A 17,818-nucleotide genomic window follows, 5' to 3' on the forward strand; every position below is an offset into this window, starting at 1 on the left:
ATTCATCTCTATAAAAACGTGCGTTCAATTTTTGTTGTCAACCTTTGATCTTATTTGTTACCATCTATAAATGGGTTAATAGTGCTTTACCCCCCTGTAATATAGGACATTTCCGATTTTCCCCCTGTAAAATATTTTTTTTGAATTTCATCCTTGTAATTTGAAATTTTTTTGGTTTTGGACCTTCACGGAAAATTTCACCCCCTATAATTTGAGCAAATTTAGGTTTACCCCCTTGTAATTTGAGAAAATTTCTGTTTACCCCTTTTAATTTGAGCAAATTTCGGTTTACCCCCTACCATATCTTCGATTTTGTACAGTCAAAATATATGAAGGTCCAAAACCAAAAATATTCAAATTACAAGGACGAAATCCAAAAAAAATATTTTACAGAGGGTAAAACCAGAAATGATCTATATTACAGGGGGTAAAACACTATTAACCCTCTATAAATAATATCCGAAAAAGCATTTTAGTCTCTAAAAAAAACTATGGAATACATTTGTCCATCACAAAAAGATTGTCATTGACATGAATGGAAGAATTCCATTCGTTGTTGCAAATCTTACGTTACGGACATCGAACCCAATGAAGCTAACATAGATTCCAAATGATTCAACTAGTGGACAAATACTTGTCCTCATACAATTCATAGGATGGAAAATGACTTAACACAACGGATCAACGAGTACCACAAACTGCTAGATGAACCGAAGGCAAAGGACCAGGGCCGTCTTAAGCAATTCGTAGGCCCGATTTTGGTCATTTAAGGTTTGAAGAAAAAATTAAATTTTGGGCCCCAAAAAATTAAAATGAGGCACTAGATAAAAAAATGAGTATTACTTTTCCCACCCTATGCCTTTCCTCGCGCGCCCTATTTTTTTTCCAATTTTACCCTTAGTCCGGATTTCGTTTTCCGGAACATATTGTTAGTATTCTTCAGATAGTTCCGGATTTTAAAATCCGGAATAGTATTTTAGCAGAACTTTTGCAATTTTAAGCTCTACAATTCGTAGAATAAAATGCGAATAAAATAAAAAACATAAATAAAAAGACACAAACATAAAAACAACTCATTTTATTAATATATGAACAATACATTACAATAATTTTCAAGCTTTTTAAGCTTATTACATAACATCCTAAATCTATTTCTAATCTCCTAAGAGCCTAATTCTAATCTCCCAAGAGCCTAACCACTGTTATGTGATCGGACATAGCAGTAGCTTGGCTATTGGAGGAAAACCGGAGGAGGGGGGAAGAGGAGGGCGGGAAGAAGAAACCAATGCCCCTGAGGGAGTTGGGGGGTGCTCAGACTTACGCCCCGACAGGCGAAGCTAATAACCACACTGACCCACATGACCCTCAGATGAACCGCCCTTCGTTGCAGCGCGGTTCCATCCACATTGACCGTTCATACAAACCCTGAAAGTTTTCAACGAGGCTCTTATCTATGAAAGGCCAACGATGGAAAACCATGGTTGTAGAAGGAAGAAGAGGAGGAGAGGGATGGTGTGAGAAATGGTGGGGTTTGGAAGGGTATTTATAGGGAGAAGTGGGTGAAAAATGGTTGGGAAACCATTAATGCAGTCAAAAAACGTGGTAAAACACGTTTTTTTGACTTGACCACAGACAAATGCGTGTGGTGCAGACCACCGGCCATGGCACTGAGGAGTTCCGGAATATACAATCCGGAATGAACCTTTAAATTCCGGAATATATTTTCCGGATTAGTGCGATTATGGTTCTCTTATGGTGAACGAGGGGAACGTTTGAACTTCTTTGTAGGGCTAAGGACATTCCGGAATGTATAATCCGGAATGCTTCAACATTGGCTTCTTTTGAAAGAGTGCTTGGCTTCTTTTCAAAGAGTGCCATCAATTAGTGGTTGGACGGTTACAACTACTACCACGTTTTCATTGACTGTATTAATGACCTAGGACTTGTTTAAGGCTATAAATAGGCTTCCATCTTCAACAAACACCATCATTCTTCACTTCACCTATTTTCTTCCATTCTCTTCAAATTTTTTAAGTTTTGTAGGAGTGTTTGTGGTGTCATGGTCATTGTTGACCGTTCCTATGAACCCTGCAATTGCATTGCAGCTTGTGTGGGGTTCATATAACGGTCAACAGAGACCTTTGACATCAAAGAAAGACACAAAAAAGCGTATAGCATCTGGTCTGGATTAAGTTTTCCGGAAAACACTTCACCACTTTTCTTCAATTTTCTTCGTATGTATTTAGTTTTTTTACGAGAGTTTGTGGTGACATGGTCATTGTTGACCGCTCATACGACCCCTGCAATTGCTTTGCAGCTTATGCGGGGGTCATATAACGGCCAACAGAGACCCTTGACATCAAAGAAAGACACAAAATATGCATATCGAATTGGTCCGGATTGTATAATCCGGAAACACTAACAATATGGTTCGGAATATGTAATCCGGACCAGGGGTATTTTTGGAATTTTTACAGGGCGCGCGAGGAGGCCATAGGGTGAGAAAAGTAATACTCTCAAAAAATTGCCCAAGTGGGAAGTGGGACTTGAACCCATGTGACATTACACTATTCCAAAAGCTGCATGGCCACTACAGCTCACGTGCATAACTTGTTATTTGTCACTTTGATTATTTGTCACTTTTGATTATATATAACTAGTAATTATATTCTTTACATATTAAAAAAAAAATATTTTGGGCCCCAAAAAAATTGAGGCCCGATGACATTGTCCAGTCTCGACGGGCTATGGGCCGGCCATGCAAAGAACATTCACCATGAATTAGTTGATGAAGCTTTGGTCAAAAGATTACCAAACTCATGAAATCACCACAAGCAAGAGTTATAGGCACAAACAAATGACTCTTTCTGACTTCATCAAGACATAATCATAGATAGAAATCAACAAGAAGAAATACAACACTGCATGAGGCAAGACTTTGGCGTAAATTTGATCACATACTAAGAGTAACTAACCCTAACCTTAAAGTAAACAAAGGTATTGTTTTATGTGTGGAAAGTCATGTTATAAAGCATACTATTGTAGATATCGAAAACAAATAACAACCTCCAAAGTCAAAAGCTAATTTGATCGACGGAGATGATAAGAAAGATGATGAAGATGGTATTGTTGTAGTCATAGCTGAAGTGAATTTTGTTAGTGATGTGAGAAAATTGACGGTAGACTTATATACGTCTTTATGGAGATGGAGAAGATCAAATATATATGGCAATATATATTGGTGATTCTAGAACACTCCAATGCAAAGGAAAAGTATTCCTGAAGCTCACATCCAACAAGACATTAGTTTTAAGTGATGTGCTATGTGTACCTACTATTAGGACCAATTTCATTTAAGTAGATGATTGAATAAAATATGAGCGACATTCGAATTTGATAAGATTGTAATGAGAAAGAATAATGTATAAGACATTAGAAATATTTCCAACAAATACACTATTATTTCTCATCACAATCTTATCTGATTTGAACAAGCCATAACTCTTACTTTACTCAATATTGCTACCCGAAATCAAATTGGTCATAATAGTAGGCATGTGTGAAATTTTTTTATTTGTGCCCTACTTTTTGCCAAAAAAATTCAAAACTACCCTACTTTTTCAGAAAATTGCAGAAATACCCTACTTTTTCTGACTTTCTGGTACCACTCCACTTGGAGTTGCAGGGTACCCTAAAAAGTGACAAATTTTTTGTCCTTGTTGTACCCCTCTACTCCAAGTTGAGGGGTATTTTCCTATTTTTTTTTCGAATTTTTTTACTACCACTCAACCTGGACTTGCGTTGTATATATGGCCTTTTTTAAAAAAAAATTTAAATACCCCTCTACTTGGAGTAGAGTGGTATAATAAGGACAAAAAACTTTTGAAACATAGTTTTACGTTAAAGCATGCATAAAAAGAAAATACTTCATCCGTCCCATATTAGATGACCTAGTTGACTCTGACACACGTACCAATGCATATATTTTATCTTTGATATCTTCAATTCTCTGCTAAAAAAAATTATGAAAATTTAATATTTTAAAAATATTCATCGAGACGAATCCATCAATATCTTACATAATATTATTTATCTTTGTGAATTAGTAGAAAAATATGGTCAAAGTGTGTTAAGTCAATATTGTTTTTTGTCAAATAGTCATCTATTGAGGGACGGAGGGAGTAATAATTATTATAAATGTTAAAAAAACTAATTAAAATTATATAACAAATAAAATACCATAAAATCTACAATTATTATAAAACATGTATTATTTCATCTACTATAAATACTTCCTTTCATTTTTCAATTTATCACACCATTTCAACTTATATTAATAATGTTAATTTAGGCATTAATAAAAAAGTAATTATAATAATAATCATAATATTTATAAAATAAATAACATACGAAATACAATAAATATGAAATAAAGATTAGATTTCTACTGATGTCTAATATTAATGCAATCTTTGCAGGAATGACCAGGCATCCTACAAACGCCGCATCTTCTCTCAGTTTCCACATCGTCCATCTCGGTCCTAATGCGAGTAATTGGTGGACGACCTTTCTTTGCCCTACGCATGGATTCGTCTCGATGAATATTTTTAAAATATTAAATTTTCATAATTTTTTTTAGCAGAGAATTGAAGATATCAAAGATAAAATATATGCATTGGTACGTGTGTCGGAGTCAACTAGGTCATCTAATATGGGACGGAGGGAGTATTTTCTTTTTATGCATGCTTTAACGTAAAACTATGCTTCAAAAGTTTTTTGTCCTTATTATACCACTCTACTCCAAGTAGAGTGGTATTTAATTTTTTTTTAAAAAAGGCCATATATACAACGCAAGGCCATATATACAACGCAAGTCCAGGTAGAGTGGTAGTAAAAAAATTCGAAAAAAAATAGGAAAGTACCCCTCAACTCCAAGTAGAATGGTACAATAAGGACAAAAATTTTGTCACTTTTTAGGGTACCCCGCAACTCCAAGTGGAGTGGTACCAGAAAGTCAGAAAAAGTAGGGTATTTCTGCAATTTTTCGAAAAAGTAGGGTAGTTTTGGATTTTTTGGCAAAAAGTAGGGCACAAATAAAAAAATTTCGGCATGTGTAACACATCACCGAAAGGCAATGTCTTGCCATATGTGAACTTCAAAAATACTTTGCATTTCCCTTGAACCAATGTGGTTCTAGAATCACCAAGATAGACCAGGCCTACCAGGCCTTTTCTATCCCTACATAAACGGAAGAGGTAAATGTTGGAAAAATTAGACATTAAATTATCATTAAGTAATAAATTAAGAATAAATATTAACACAAATAAATTGATTTTAAATAAAATAAAATAAATTGAGTATAAGAAACTTATCCATTTTAATGACTGAGATGTGCAAATGCACATGACTTAAGAGTATTTCCCATATTACTCTTACTCTCCTGTATATAACCCCTTCATAAAAGTATCACACGTTACAATTTAAGCAAAACGTAAAATCCACTTAAATAGGAAGGATAACAGTAATAGGCCAATAACAATAAAATAGCAACATGCAGTTTTGAAAACGTGACGTGAGGAGAAGAGAAGAGATATAAGAATGAATTTTATTTTTTATTTTTTGGGTTATCCAATTTCCTTTCATTTTTTCAATTCAATATTTACACGCGTGACATTTTAATTTTTTTTAAAAATAAGTGATTACACATGTGGCATGCCACTTAGGTGTTAACTGGGTTAAAATTGAGCAAATTGATTCATATTGCAAATGGGCTAAAATATAGGATATAGGGGATCAAATTTACAAGTTTTTTTAGTGGTGGCCGGGGTTCGAACCCTGAACCTTGCATATTTTATGCATTGTCTCTGCCAACTGAGCTAAGTTCACGAGGACCAAATTTACAAGTTTAAATAAAATTGATCTTTCTCTAAGTTTGATATTAATTTAAAACTAAGATATATAACTTTTGTCTTAATTTTACATGCTCAACTCACTTTTAAAAGTAATTTAGTAAAATTATCTAAATATGAAATGAAATTAAAGTAGGGAGACTCTTCAACAATAAGGTTCCATTTCATTCTCATCAGCTGGACATTCTTCATGCCCGCGAATTTGGGCTTTCCTTGCTGGTGAAACTCTGGTATTCGTATGCCTCATGGAAGGAATATTACAAAGGGAAATGCAAAGATAGAATAAAGTAAAAAATATGAGGATAAAAGTAGCTTTAAGGTTAATAAAAAGTAGCTTTAAGGGTTAATAAGCGAGTTCTTCCATACATGATAATACATTGCAAACCTGGCCAAATCTTTATTCTTATTCCTCCAATATTTTAACAGATTATACTTAACTATTAAAGTGAGGAGTTAAAGAACAAGGTACCTAACATTATTTTTTGCACCACCTTTGAATTTTAGGAAAATGGTTAGAAACTATGGTTTCCTTGTATGTATTGTTGTCATTCTCATGGATGTTGTTGCTGGCATACTTGGAATTCAAGCAGAAATAGCTCAAAACAAGGTACTGCAAAAGTCATAAATCATACATATCTTTTTTTTGAAATAAAAATATGAAAAATTATTATTTATTAAAGTGGCGTTAATATCCACTTTACAACGTTTCCGATGAGATTTGAACTTTGTCGTTTGAAGACAGAAAATCAAAACTTTACCACTTAGTTGACACTATATGGACAAATCATATATATCTCAATTAGGGATTCAATTATTCATAATAGAATTATTTTTCTTTTTCTTTTATCTTATGTGATGAAAATAGGTGAAGGATTTGAAGATTTGGGTACTAGAGTGTAGGGACCCAAGCTATCAAGCTTTCAAGCTAGGACTGAGTGCTTCAATTCTCTTGGCCTTGGCTCATGCAATTGCTCACATGCTTGGTGGGTGCATTTGTATAAAGTCTAAAGAAGAATACAAAAGAGCCGCATCCAATAGACAATTAGCAATGGCTTTCCTAATTTTCTCATGGTAAGTCCAACCTCTACTCTGCACCATGCATGTACCAAAAATCCAATGATAAACATTAAACTCTCTCGTGTATCTTAAATAAATTGGATATTGTCTTCTTCGTCGTCTTCAAAGGTACAACACGATGTAGTCCGTTCGACTGAGCCAGTTCTAGACCGTTCAATTAAATATAATCAAACAGCCTAGACCGGCTGCACCATACGGGTTGTAAAGGATCTAGGCTCCTTAAATTTAATTGTATTCAACATGTGTGGCTATGTTAATGATGTTTTTTTTTTTTTCGACAAAAATGTTAATGATGTTTTAAATTGGCACATTTTGCACTTTGATATTGAATTGATGTTAATTTGTTGTTTACAGGATAGTATTAGGAGTTGCATTCTCCATGCTGATCATAGGCACATTAGCCAACTCAAAATCGAGAGAATCTTGTGGGATATCAAATCATCGGTTTTTATCCATTGGAGGGATTTTATGTTTCATTCATGGATTGTTTACTGTTGCTTATTATGTTTCAGCAACGGCCACAAGAAGGGAAGAATACAAGTGACAAGGAAATGTAGTAGCTAGTAGACCATTCTTAATTAATTTTTGTGTGTAATTGTAATTTGGTGATGAAAACATGAAACATGCATGAGTTTATTTCTAGAGGTCAACTATTGAAGTGATATACTTACTATGATATGCGATAGAGTGATACCGATGAAAGATTTGTACATAGTTTTTACTTTTTTTGAAGAAGACAAACTAGCCTATCTAAATTGACGTCGAAAAGAATCGAACTTAAGACCTTGAGAGAGACACATTCCAAGATCTTAAGCCAACACCATTAGTGTTTGTCATATTCATTAACTGACATGACAACACATCATTTGATGCATGCGTAAAATAATTGTGCACTATTCTAGTTAAACTCTTAATTAATAATGTTTTAATTATTTATGTTGTCCTTTTTAAAAGAAAATATACATTGTTAGTGTAAATTTCTTTTACAATGTCAATCAATTATAACAATCAAATCTTTAATTTGTTTTGCTAATAGGAGTATAAAAATATGTATCTCGCTAACTAGTGGTCTCGAAGAGACTCTTTAAGGATTTTAAAATAAAAAATTATTCATTTAAAAAGTCAAATATTTAAATCTTCAATACAATGAATACATATTTTTTTTTTTAGAAAAATTGTTATTTAAAGTGTTGTTAAGATCATTTGCTATATTTTTTGTACCAAAAAAAAAAAAAAATTGCGTCAAGGCACTTGTTAGGATTTCCTTAAAAATATTTGACATTAATTATAATTATTATTTTTTTCTTATAAATAGTCATAATTTGTTTTTTTTTGGTAGTGCAATAGTCATAATTTGTTGATTTTACCATAAGAGTGCAAGACAATTAAAGTCAATTAAATCTTGTCAAAAAAAAATAAATTAAAGTCAATTAATAAGTTCTTAAAAAAAAAAAAGTTACTAGTGTTTTTTAGGAGGAATTACGTTTGAAGACCGTTAATTTCAAAAACAAAAAAAAATTAAAGAAAAGACCGTTGGTTTCAAAATCTCATCTCCATTTTGAAAAACAAACACAGCAGCGCTGTTTCCTTCACCGAGCCACCAATCCCAATTTCACAAATCACACCCCCTTCTCTTCTAACTCCACCTCCGCAAACCCTACCTTCTCGCCATCGTCTTCCTGACTCCGTCAACTGGTACGAATCTTGTCCATTTCAATTTCATTCCTCCCTAATTTTATCATGTAGTCAACGAATTATATTCAAAAAGCTTAATTTTTTTATAGATGGCTTCTCGGAATCAGAACCGGCCTCCTCAAAACCACTCCAATGTAAGTCATTTATCAAATTCGTATTTTTACTTTAAAGATTATTGATTTAATCAATGAATTGAACGAATGTGATTAATTTCTTATGATTTCTGAAAAAAGGTTGGATCTGAAGAGATGGAGAGACAAAGAGTGTCTGGTAGAGCTAAAGCTAGAGCGCCGTTAACTGCAATGGTGAACAACGCTACTGCAAGTAATGTAGAGGGAATCGATTCAACCGCAATTGAGTTCACAAAAGATGATATAGAGGCATTGCTTAATGAGAAGATGAAAAAGGGAACTCCTTTTGATAATAAGGTTTGTCTTATCTTACTCAATTTTTCAAGGGTCCGTTTGGATTGACTTATTCGAGTTTATTTATAAGCACTTGTGAGACTGTTTTGGAGAACTTTTGAAAACGGCTTATGGCATGTTCAAATGTTCTGTTCAATTTATTTTCGTATGTTCTCCCGCATAGCTTTTTGCTAGAAATGTTCAAATATTTTATCTTTAAGCGGTTTATATGAAAATGCTGTTTTAATTTTAATATTTTACATTTTATTGTGAAAATAGTTTACACATACTTGCTTATGCTGTAAGCTGCAAATTAAGCTAATTAGGTTGTTTATCCAATCGGGGCTTTAATCTATCTTTTAATGTTATAAAAGTAGGTGTTGTTTATGGAACTTATTTGGGTGTTTGGATGTCTGTCCTCATGTTTTTGATACGCAGAAAAAAATGGAGCAGATGGTGGATCTTATTAAGCGGCTTAAGCTTTGTGTTCAATGGTGCGCCAACAAGATTGAAACGCTTCATTCTGAAGTTGAGTCTGCTGTTAAGAAGTGTTCTGATACTGGTATATTTTTTCTTCCGTCTTTTGTGATAAATATAATTGTGTTGGGATGTTTGTTTCCAAAAGACCAAAACTAATGCGGAGAGACTTGTTTGGCTATTATGCCCTAAATATTGTGACTGATTAGGTTGCTGAATTTTGTGTGCGCTTTTCTGTGTGGATTATGAAAAAAGCTAATATCATTGTCGTATATTGTGTTACTAGCAATTGTGAATTTAGGTGAAGTAGTTTGCTTATATAATAGGAAAGTCAATAGTGTAGTTCTCTAGTGACTGTGCAATAATTTGGCACTGTACAGAGCTTATAAATATTTGCACTTTTATGCATAATCTTTGTAAATGATTAACCAAAAATCTTTATTTTGCTTTTATCTTATTCATCATCCCTGAAAGTATTTATTTTGAGTAGGTTTCAAACAAAAGAATAATTATTTAAACATCACGTATTGCTTTATTCTCAGAGATTGAGATGAAAAATAAGACCGAGGAGCTTCAATCAGATCTCAATTCAGCTAACGAGGCTTATAGAAGACTTGAAACAGAGAAATCAATCATTGCTGAGAGCCTTAATGATACAAGAGATCTTAATAAGGAATTGCAGGATCGATTGAAATCTCTTAAAGTAAGTTGTTCCAATATGATTTTTTTTTTTTGTCGATTTAGTATTTGTATGACGTTGACATTTGAAAATGTACCAAATCATGAAAATGTTTGTGAACCTATTGGAAATTTTTTGCTGCTTCGTTAAAGAATGAATTGAAGGAGAGTAGCTGGGAAAAGCTAGCCATTGCTATCTTGCCTAGCAACTCTCTTCACTGGGCCAAAACATTAGCCTCCTCCTTTTCAAGCACTTGAATTTTGAATTGTTATAAGTAACATTGTTGCGAAGAGGAAATAATTAAGGCTTGCATTTTCTATCATTATTTATAGTATTCAATTCCTTTCCATATTTTTGTTGCAAGCCTCTCATTTTTTGTGTTGCGTTGATCCCTTTCTTCTTATCTCAGGATTCACAGAGTGAAGCTATAAAGCATAAAGAAATGTTCCGAGAAGAACTAAAAAAAATTACAGATGATCGTGATCGCCTACAAGGAAAACTAAATGATGTCATGTTAGAACGGGAAAAATACATAAAATTTAAATATGAAACATACTCAAAATTGGATAAATTGGCAAGTAAAACAGAGGCACTTGAGGTTCGTTGTTTTATTTTGTTGTCACCTATGTTAAGATCGTTTATTTATTATTCGTGTACTCTTGTGTTCAGTAGATTTATACAATAGTGTGTTTCCTTTACAGGAGACTTGTTCCTCTCAAAAGGAGAAAATAAATATACTGGAGCAAAAGTTACATGCTGAAAGGGAGAAGTTAGAGGTAATGCAATTGGGTTTTATTATATTTAATATGGAGAGTTGTACCATTATTAAAAATTTCTCATAAATAAATGATAAAATGTTTATGATGGTTTTTGCTTTTCAAGTTGAGTGCATCTATGATAAATAGATGTCCAAAACTGACACTAACTTATATTTTCTTTCTGGGGCTTCTGGCTAGATGGCTGATTTATCTGCTATGGAAACAAGAGCAACGTTTGAAGAGCAGAAAAGATTCATTCGTAAACTACAAGATCAATTGGCAGATAAAGAATTTCAAGTAGTTGAAGGAGAAAAGCTAAGGAAAAAACTGCACAACACTGTCTTGGTAATGTTTGGTTCGTTTTACTTTTTAGATCATCTAAAGCTTCTTGTCAACTGTAAGACATTATAAAGCTAAATTATTTTTATTTCTAGGAGCTGAAAGGAAATATTCGTGTGTTTTGTCGTGTACGACCTTTACTACGAGACCGTTCAGAAACGAAGACGGTTGTTTATTACCCTACGTCAATAGAAATGCTTGGCCGGGGCATTGAGTTGGAACAAAATGGTATAACACATATTTCTTTACCGCTACTCCACTCCTATTGTTTCTTACGAGTTTCATGCAATGCAATATTATGCTTAGTCAAGTATCACAATTTTGTCCTGTAAAAATTAGCAGGACAGAAACAGCTTTTTACATTTGACAAGGTGTTTAATCATGACGCCTCTCAGCATGACGTTTTCACCGAAATATCACAACTGGTGCAGAGTGCCCTTGATGGCTACAAGGTAATTCTACATTGCCTCCTTTCGCATCATAATTTATCAATCATATTCTTGTGTTTGAGATCCTACAGAATTTTTTTTGAGTGTTCTTGTCACTTGTAGCACAACTAAATTGTATGAATATTGAATATGCAGTAGTAATTTATTGATTGAATGTTTAACGTTGGTGATTGATGATTATGCACTTCATTATATGATATTATCATTTAATTACTTTAGGTTTTTTGTGTCTGCGCCCTGTGGTCTGCACTTCTGCCTTTAAAAACCTCCTACGTTTTAAAAAAGCTCCACCATCAATACTTTAAGTACACAATCTTTATATTTGTTTATATTTCCTATGAACCTTGGCATGATATTTTGTTCAAATAGGAGGAGACTTTATTTTAATACCTCCAACTTTCTTGTGGTTGATATCTTGGATGTGTCTGTGGACAACAAAAAATTCAGTTTATTTCTTGAAAAAACATTTATCTGTCATGAGACGCCACATGGAAGTGAAGTGGATTGTACCCTTATATTGACATGGCTTACTAGATTCTTACCTTTTCCTTCACGTATTCTTTGGCTTCTTTTTGTTGATTTGTTGTTTTGTTTTGGGTATAAATTAATGATCTGGACATGGCTGTTTATTATGCTAGGTATGCATTTTTGCTTATGGACAAACAGGTTCAGGAAAAACCCATACAATGATGGGTAGGCCTGACTCTCCAGATCTCAAAGGGATGATACCACTTTCTTTAGAACAGATATTCCAGACCAGTCAGTCTCTTAAAGACCAGGGCTGGAATTACAAAATGCAGGTTGGTGTACTATATTCTCATTTTCATGTTGACATGTGTCACATAAATGGAAGCTGAACCTGATTTTCATATTCATATTACTAGGCATCAGTATTGGAAATATATAATGAGACCATCAAAGATTTGTTATTGTCAAATCGGTCAAGTGGGATTGACCAAACACGAGCAGAAAATAGTGTTCATGGAAAACAGTACACTATTAGACATGACAAAAATGGAAACACACATGTTTTGGACCTCACCATTGTCGATGTTTGTAGTGCCGATGAGATTTCCTCCCTCCTCCAAAAGGCTGCCCAAATCAGGTATTATTGTGTTTGCTCCATATTAGGATCCTGTAAATGTTTTCTTTATATGGTGTAAGAATAAACATTGTGGGTGAATGAATACATGAAGATTGCATATTTTCTTCCGTATTGAAAATACTATTTCCATTCAACTTATCACTTTTTGAAGTTGTCTAGTTTAGATATATTTTATTAAATTAGAGTATCTACAATTAATATATAAAATACAATATGCTCTTGTTGTACTTGGTCACTACTAGAGTCTACATATAGCTTGGTGGTTTCATTTATGAAACATAGGAAATAAGAAATCATTACCCTCTTGTGTCTTCAGGTCAATGGGAAGAACACAAATGAATGAACAATCATCAAGAAGCCACTTTGTCGTTACTTTGCGCATATGTGGTATAAACGAGGTACATGCCTTCACGATAAGTTTTGTTACAGCTTAATCCTTATTATTTATTTCATAATGCATTTATTTCTGTTTTGCAGAACACTGAACAACAAGTACAAGGTGTCTTAAACCTGATTGATTTGGCTGGAAGTGAAAGACTTTCAAGGAGTGGGGCCACTGGGGAACGTTTGAAGGAAACTCAGGTGTCTTTTACTATTTGATTTGCATATTTATGATCTTGAGCTCCTGGTGAATGATTCAACTTTCTTAATAAACTAATTATTTTCATTGTTGTCATATTCAGGCTATCAACCAAAGTCTCTCCTGTTTGAGCAATGTCATATTTGCTTTGGCAAAGAAAGAAGAGCATGTTCCTTTCAGGGATTCAAAACTTACACACCTACTTCAGGTATATAAAAACCCATATAATTTTGCATTATTGATGAATTAATCAGACTGTTCTTGTTAATTTTAAATTAAAAAAAATTAAAAGAGAAAAAAGTTACACTGATGTTACATGTATAATTATCGATGAAATAAAATTTCATTGCAGTATCATTTCTTAAGATTGGATTCTAATATACTTATGGGATATGATTTTATCAATTGAACAATTAAAAGCATCAATTAAGGAGAAAAATGATTTTTATTTTACTTTTTTTGGAATGATGTTGTGCTACTTATTTAACAAATATTTAAGTGTTGTATTTTATACCGCTTTAATCCGTTGAAACAAGAAAGTCACTCCCTTCAGAGAATATGGACTTGATTATCATCTCATGTTAGAACTTAGGAATAATACCAATCATAACACAATCTACAATAACACTGTGTCAGTTTGACTTTATAAAATTATATTGTTGAACATCACTTTTCAATATGATTTTACTTTCATCCAGTGCTCCCATAACATATTTATATTGTCGGATTGCAGCCATGTCTTGAAGGGGATTCCAAAACTTTGATGTTTGTCAACATCTCACCTGATCAATCTTCAATTGACGAGTCACTTTGCTCTCTTCGATTTGCGTCTAGAGTCAATGCTGTGAAATTGGGGATTCACAATGTCAGACCTAGACATCCACTCAATGTTTAGAATCTTGGTTGAGTTCAAATACTAAGAATAATATAATAAAAATAAAAACATTTATTATCATACACATGTTTCTTGTAGAAATAGAGGGCAAAATAAATCCAATTATTTCGTTCTACACTCTTTATTTTTAATAAAACATTTATTATTTTTAGATTTTTCCTTTTGATTCTTAATAAATCTTATTCATTTTTTTCTTTGATTATGGATTCTTTGTGTCATGACTTTGGAATGATAATGAAGTTTGGGCAAAATATTTTTGTTATTTTTGAAATAAATCGAACGAATGAGAGCGTCGGTGCAAAAGGTTGCATTTATTTGATAATTAAACTGATATTTCAATACACTGGAAGCATAACAAATTAAAATAATGCTGCATGATTTTAGGAACACTACTAGGAAATAAAACAGGAAGCTAATTTGATAGCATCTGAGGCATGTTCTCAACAGTCCTCCTTGTCTTGAGGCTCCGAAACTCCTAGCTTCTTCTTCATATATTCAAATCCGTATAGTGGAAAATACTTGGTAAATATATCCATAGATTGGTCTTCAAATTTACAGAAACCAAATTCATATCACCCTTTTGTTGCCCTTCTCTTAAGTAAAATAAACTTAACATTGAAGTGTTTAGTCTTTCCCTGAAACTGGGATTGTATGATTTTGAAATTCGCTGCTTGATTGTCAACAATAATTTTGTGATGTGCTCTTGCTTCATGTCCAAATATGCTAGAACATTCCTTGACATAATAGCTTGACTACAACTACTGTTGCAGCTACAAACTCAGGTACTTTCTTTTTTGAACACCAAAAGAAAACACCTAAACCTATATTGAAACAATACCTTGAGGTACACTCTTCATATCATCCAAGCTATCTACCTAATCACTATTAAAAAGAACCAAATGTCCCTTAAGTCTTCTACTTTGCAGACTTGACTCCATAATGGATGCTTCGATATATGGTACAACTCTCTTTGCTGCTTTCAAGTGCAGCTCACTAGCACAGTGCATATATCTTGACAACAAGCTAACTGGAAATAAGATGTAAGATAAAGTAGACACCCAATCAAGCTTTTGAAATGAACTTCATCGACCTTATCAGCTCCATCTTCCTTGATGAACTTCTCCTTTTGATTCATCGGAGTGTCCATTGTTTCACATTCGTCAAGATAATTTTCTTTTAGAATCTTCTTTGCATATTTCTTTTGGTAAATAAAAATCTCTTTTCTTGTGAATGACCTCCATCTCTAAGATCATTCATCTCAAACACATCATTCATTTCTTTCAAAAAAAAAATACAACCTTCATTTCTTGCTTGAATTCTTCAATTAAATCTAGGTTACTTCATGTCACGTGAACCTGTGCAGCAATGTTTATTGGTAAAACATAACTAATTTGTTACTATTTAAAATAGCAAACACCTATACATATAATTTTAATCAAAATTAAAATTTGCACGCGTTAACACAATAAAAAAAACTAGATAGACATACACAGAGTATCTGTTTGAACGCTAGTGATGTATAATGTAAAAGCATAAAAATATTTATTAAATTGAAAATGAATTTCAAAACCGAAACTTTTTACCCCAACCAAGCAATTCAACATAATTTCTTTTAGGGGCAATTCAACATAAAAATGTTTACCCAAAATTGCCACGTCATAGTCTGTCTCTCTTAAGAATATCTAAAGCACTCATTGATTGAATTTCATGATTATGATTATAACAAATAAGAAACACTCTTTTTAACACTCATTTATAAAATTTATAGAAGTTCTAATATTTTACGTGAAGATCTTTTTTAAAATATAAACTACATATTAGTTTGACCCAATAAAAGAGTAGATATTAGAGTATTAAAAAAACTGTTCATAGCATTTCTCTAACAATGTCAAAAGGTTGCAATTCTAAAGCTTGTCGTAAACGTGTTTCATCAAATAATCCCTGTTATTCAAATGATCTAACCTAATCCTAGGAGAACAACCTCCACGGGAAATCTCCATTTTTGGACAACCAAAAGCCAACTCAAAATAATTTGATTATATCATTGGAAATTAATATTTACTCCAAGTTTAACGTGAAACCCAGGATCTGAAAGATGGTTTCTTTTAATTTGGACCACCTAAAGTTTGGGTCCAACTTGGACCAGTTGGTTGTGAACCATAGATTTATTATTAATATATTCTAATGGATGAGATTGAAAGTTCACTACTTGTTCATCAAGTTGCAATATGTTCACGCTTACCTACACTTGGTTGTACCATACCTTTACTATTTTTTTGTCAGTTTATAGAAAGGTGGGTTTGCTCCATTTTGTGGCAAAAGATACATGGGGGGCTTAAATAAAACTGCAATAGAATATGGTTGCCTATATCGTTTATTTGTTATTTATTTAAGTTGTGTTTATAATATTGTTGAATATTTTTGTAAAAAAATATTGTTGACTATTGTTTTTGAAAAAAAATTAATTTTTTTTTTCATTAGTGGAGAGCAGAAAATATACATTTACAGTTATAAAAAATAATTTTTCTTTTTAAATATTGACCACATAATCATCTGTGAAATTTGAACTTTCAAGTGTTGGATAAATTAAAAAAGAAAATGAGCACTGAAATATTTTTACCGAAAATAAAATAAGATTTGTGAAAAAAAATGTAAGAGTTAAAATAGTTTGAAAGGAAAAAAAATTATTAATATTTATCGAGTTTGTTAATTTCAATTATTGTGTATTTATGGATTTTTTTAGGTTGAACAATATAAATTAAATTTAATACTCTATACGTTATCCCTGTGAGTTTGACTCAATTGATAGGGACAATTCATAATATATGAAGAAGTGAATTTTTTTTAAAGGATATGTACCGATGAATTTTACTCACTAGACTACTAAACAAAAATTAATTAATTAATTAATTAATTGCACGGATTTTTTGCGGTTTCAACGTCAACATAAATTTTATTCCTTCGACTGACGAAAGGTAGGGTTAAACTACAAAACAATAAATTGATATTGTATTATAAAGAAAAATTAAAATCAAACATAGAGTCTGTATTATTAATATATTTTTTTTAATATAAAAGCTTTTTTGACTGAATATAGAAGGTTTATTTGTTCCTAAAAAAAAGTTTATTTGTGTAAAAGAGTTTTAGGACAGCTTGGAAAATTGGTTTAAGGTTTACGTTTAGTTAAGAGTAATTCGACGGGATAGTAATTAATTAAAATAAAATAAATTTTGTGTGTAATACTTAAGTTAACAATGAAATTTTATGTTTAAGTTATTTTTTAAGCAATATAATTTTTTTACAAAACCTTCATTCGAAAAAAGAAAAAAATTACAAAACCTACATTAGCGGGAGAGAGAATAATGTTGAGGGTGTTTGTTACCGATGTGTTTAGCTTCTAATGTGCAAATATATATTACCTGATCAAAACCTACACTAGTGGGTCATTTAA

General features: G+C 32.4%; 2 protein-coding genes across 3 annotated transcripts; both read left to right on the forward strand.

The window, feature by feature from the left end:
• Positions 1-6,279: 6,279 nt before the first annotated feature.
• LOC146932525 (protein DESIGUAL 2-like) lies at positions 6,280-7,683 on the forward strand. The gene is made up of 3 exons (XM_085704216.1): positions 6,280-6,516; positions 6,775-6,980; positions 7,341-7,683. Exons 1-3 carry the CDS (start codon positions 6,418-6,420, stop codon positions 7,528-7,530), a joined length of 495 nt encoding a protein of 164 aa, XP_085560342.1. The 5' UTR covers positions 6,280-6,417; the 3' UTR covers positions 7,531-7,683.
• A 411-nt stretch (positions 7,684-8,094) lies between these two features.
• LOC146932526 (kinesin-like protein KIN-14D) lies at positions 8,095-14,520 on the forward strand. Of its 2 annotated transcripts, none has more exons than XM_085704217.1 (16): positions 8,095-8,681; positions 8,771-8,815; positions 8,915-9,109; positions 9,524-9,647; positions 10,105-10,265; positions 10,651-10,839; positions 10,943-11,017; positions 11,198-11,344; positions 11,434-11,566; positions 11,678-11,790; positions 12,426-12,587; positions 12,672-12,892; positions 13,209-13,290; positions 13,370-13,474; positions 13,576-13,680; positions 14,206-14,520. In XM_085704217.1, exons 2-16 carry the CDS (start codon positions 8,771-8,773, stop codon positions 14,365-14,367), a joined length of 2,019 nt encoding a protein of 672 aa, XP_085560343.1. In that variant the 5' UTR covers positions 8,095-8,681; the 3' UTR covers positions 14,368-14,520. The 2 variants fall into 2 exon arrangements, with proteins under 2 accessions (XP_085560343.1, XP_085560344.1); XM_085704218.1 differs by having other exon boundaries at positions 8,484-8,681; positions 11,681-11,790.
• Positions 14,521-17,818: the final 3,298 nt, after the last annotated feature.

Source organism: Medicago sativa, chromosome 4, assembly GCF_051527215.1.
Source record: "Medicago sativa cultivar Bolivia chromosome 4, Bolivia_mono, whole genome shotgun sequence".
Taxonomy (NCBI): Eukaryota; Viridiplantae; Streptophyta; class Magnoliopsida; order Fabales; family Fabaceae; genus Medicago; species Medicago sativa.

Coding starts and splice junctions, on each gene's coding strand:
- LOC146932525 (XM_085704216.1), top strand. CDS start 6,418: ATGGTTAGAAACTATGGTTTCCTTGTATGTATTGTTGTCATTCTCATG. Junction 6,517..6,774: donor CAGAAATAGCTCAAAACAAG/GTACTGCAAAAG, acceptor TGATGAAAATAG/GTGAAGGATTTGAAGATTTG. Junction 6,981..7,340: donor GCTTTCCTAATTTTCTCATG/GTAAGTCCAACC, acceptor TGTTGTTTACAG/GATAGTATTAGGAGTTGCAT.
- LOC146932526 (XM_085704217.1), top strand. CDS start 8,771: ATGGCTTCTCGGAATCAGAACCGGCCTCCTCAAAACCACTCCAAT. Junction 13,291..13,369: donor GCATATGTGGTATAAACGAG/GTACATGCCTTC, acceptor TCTGTTTTGCAG/AACACTGAACAACAAGTACA. Junction 13,475..13,575: donor AACGTTTGAAGGAAACTCAG/GTGTCTTTTACT, acceptor TGTCATATTCAG/GCTATCAACCAAAGTCTCTC.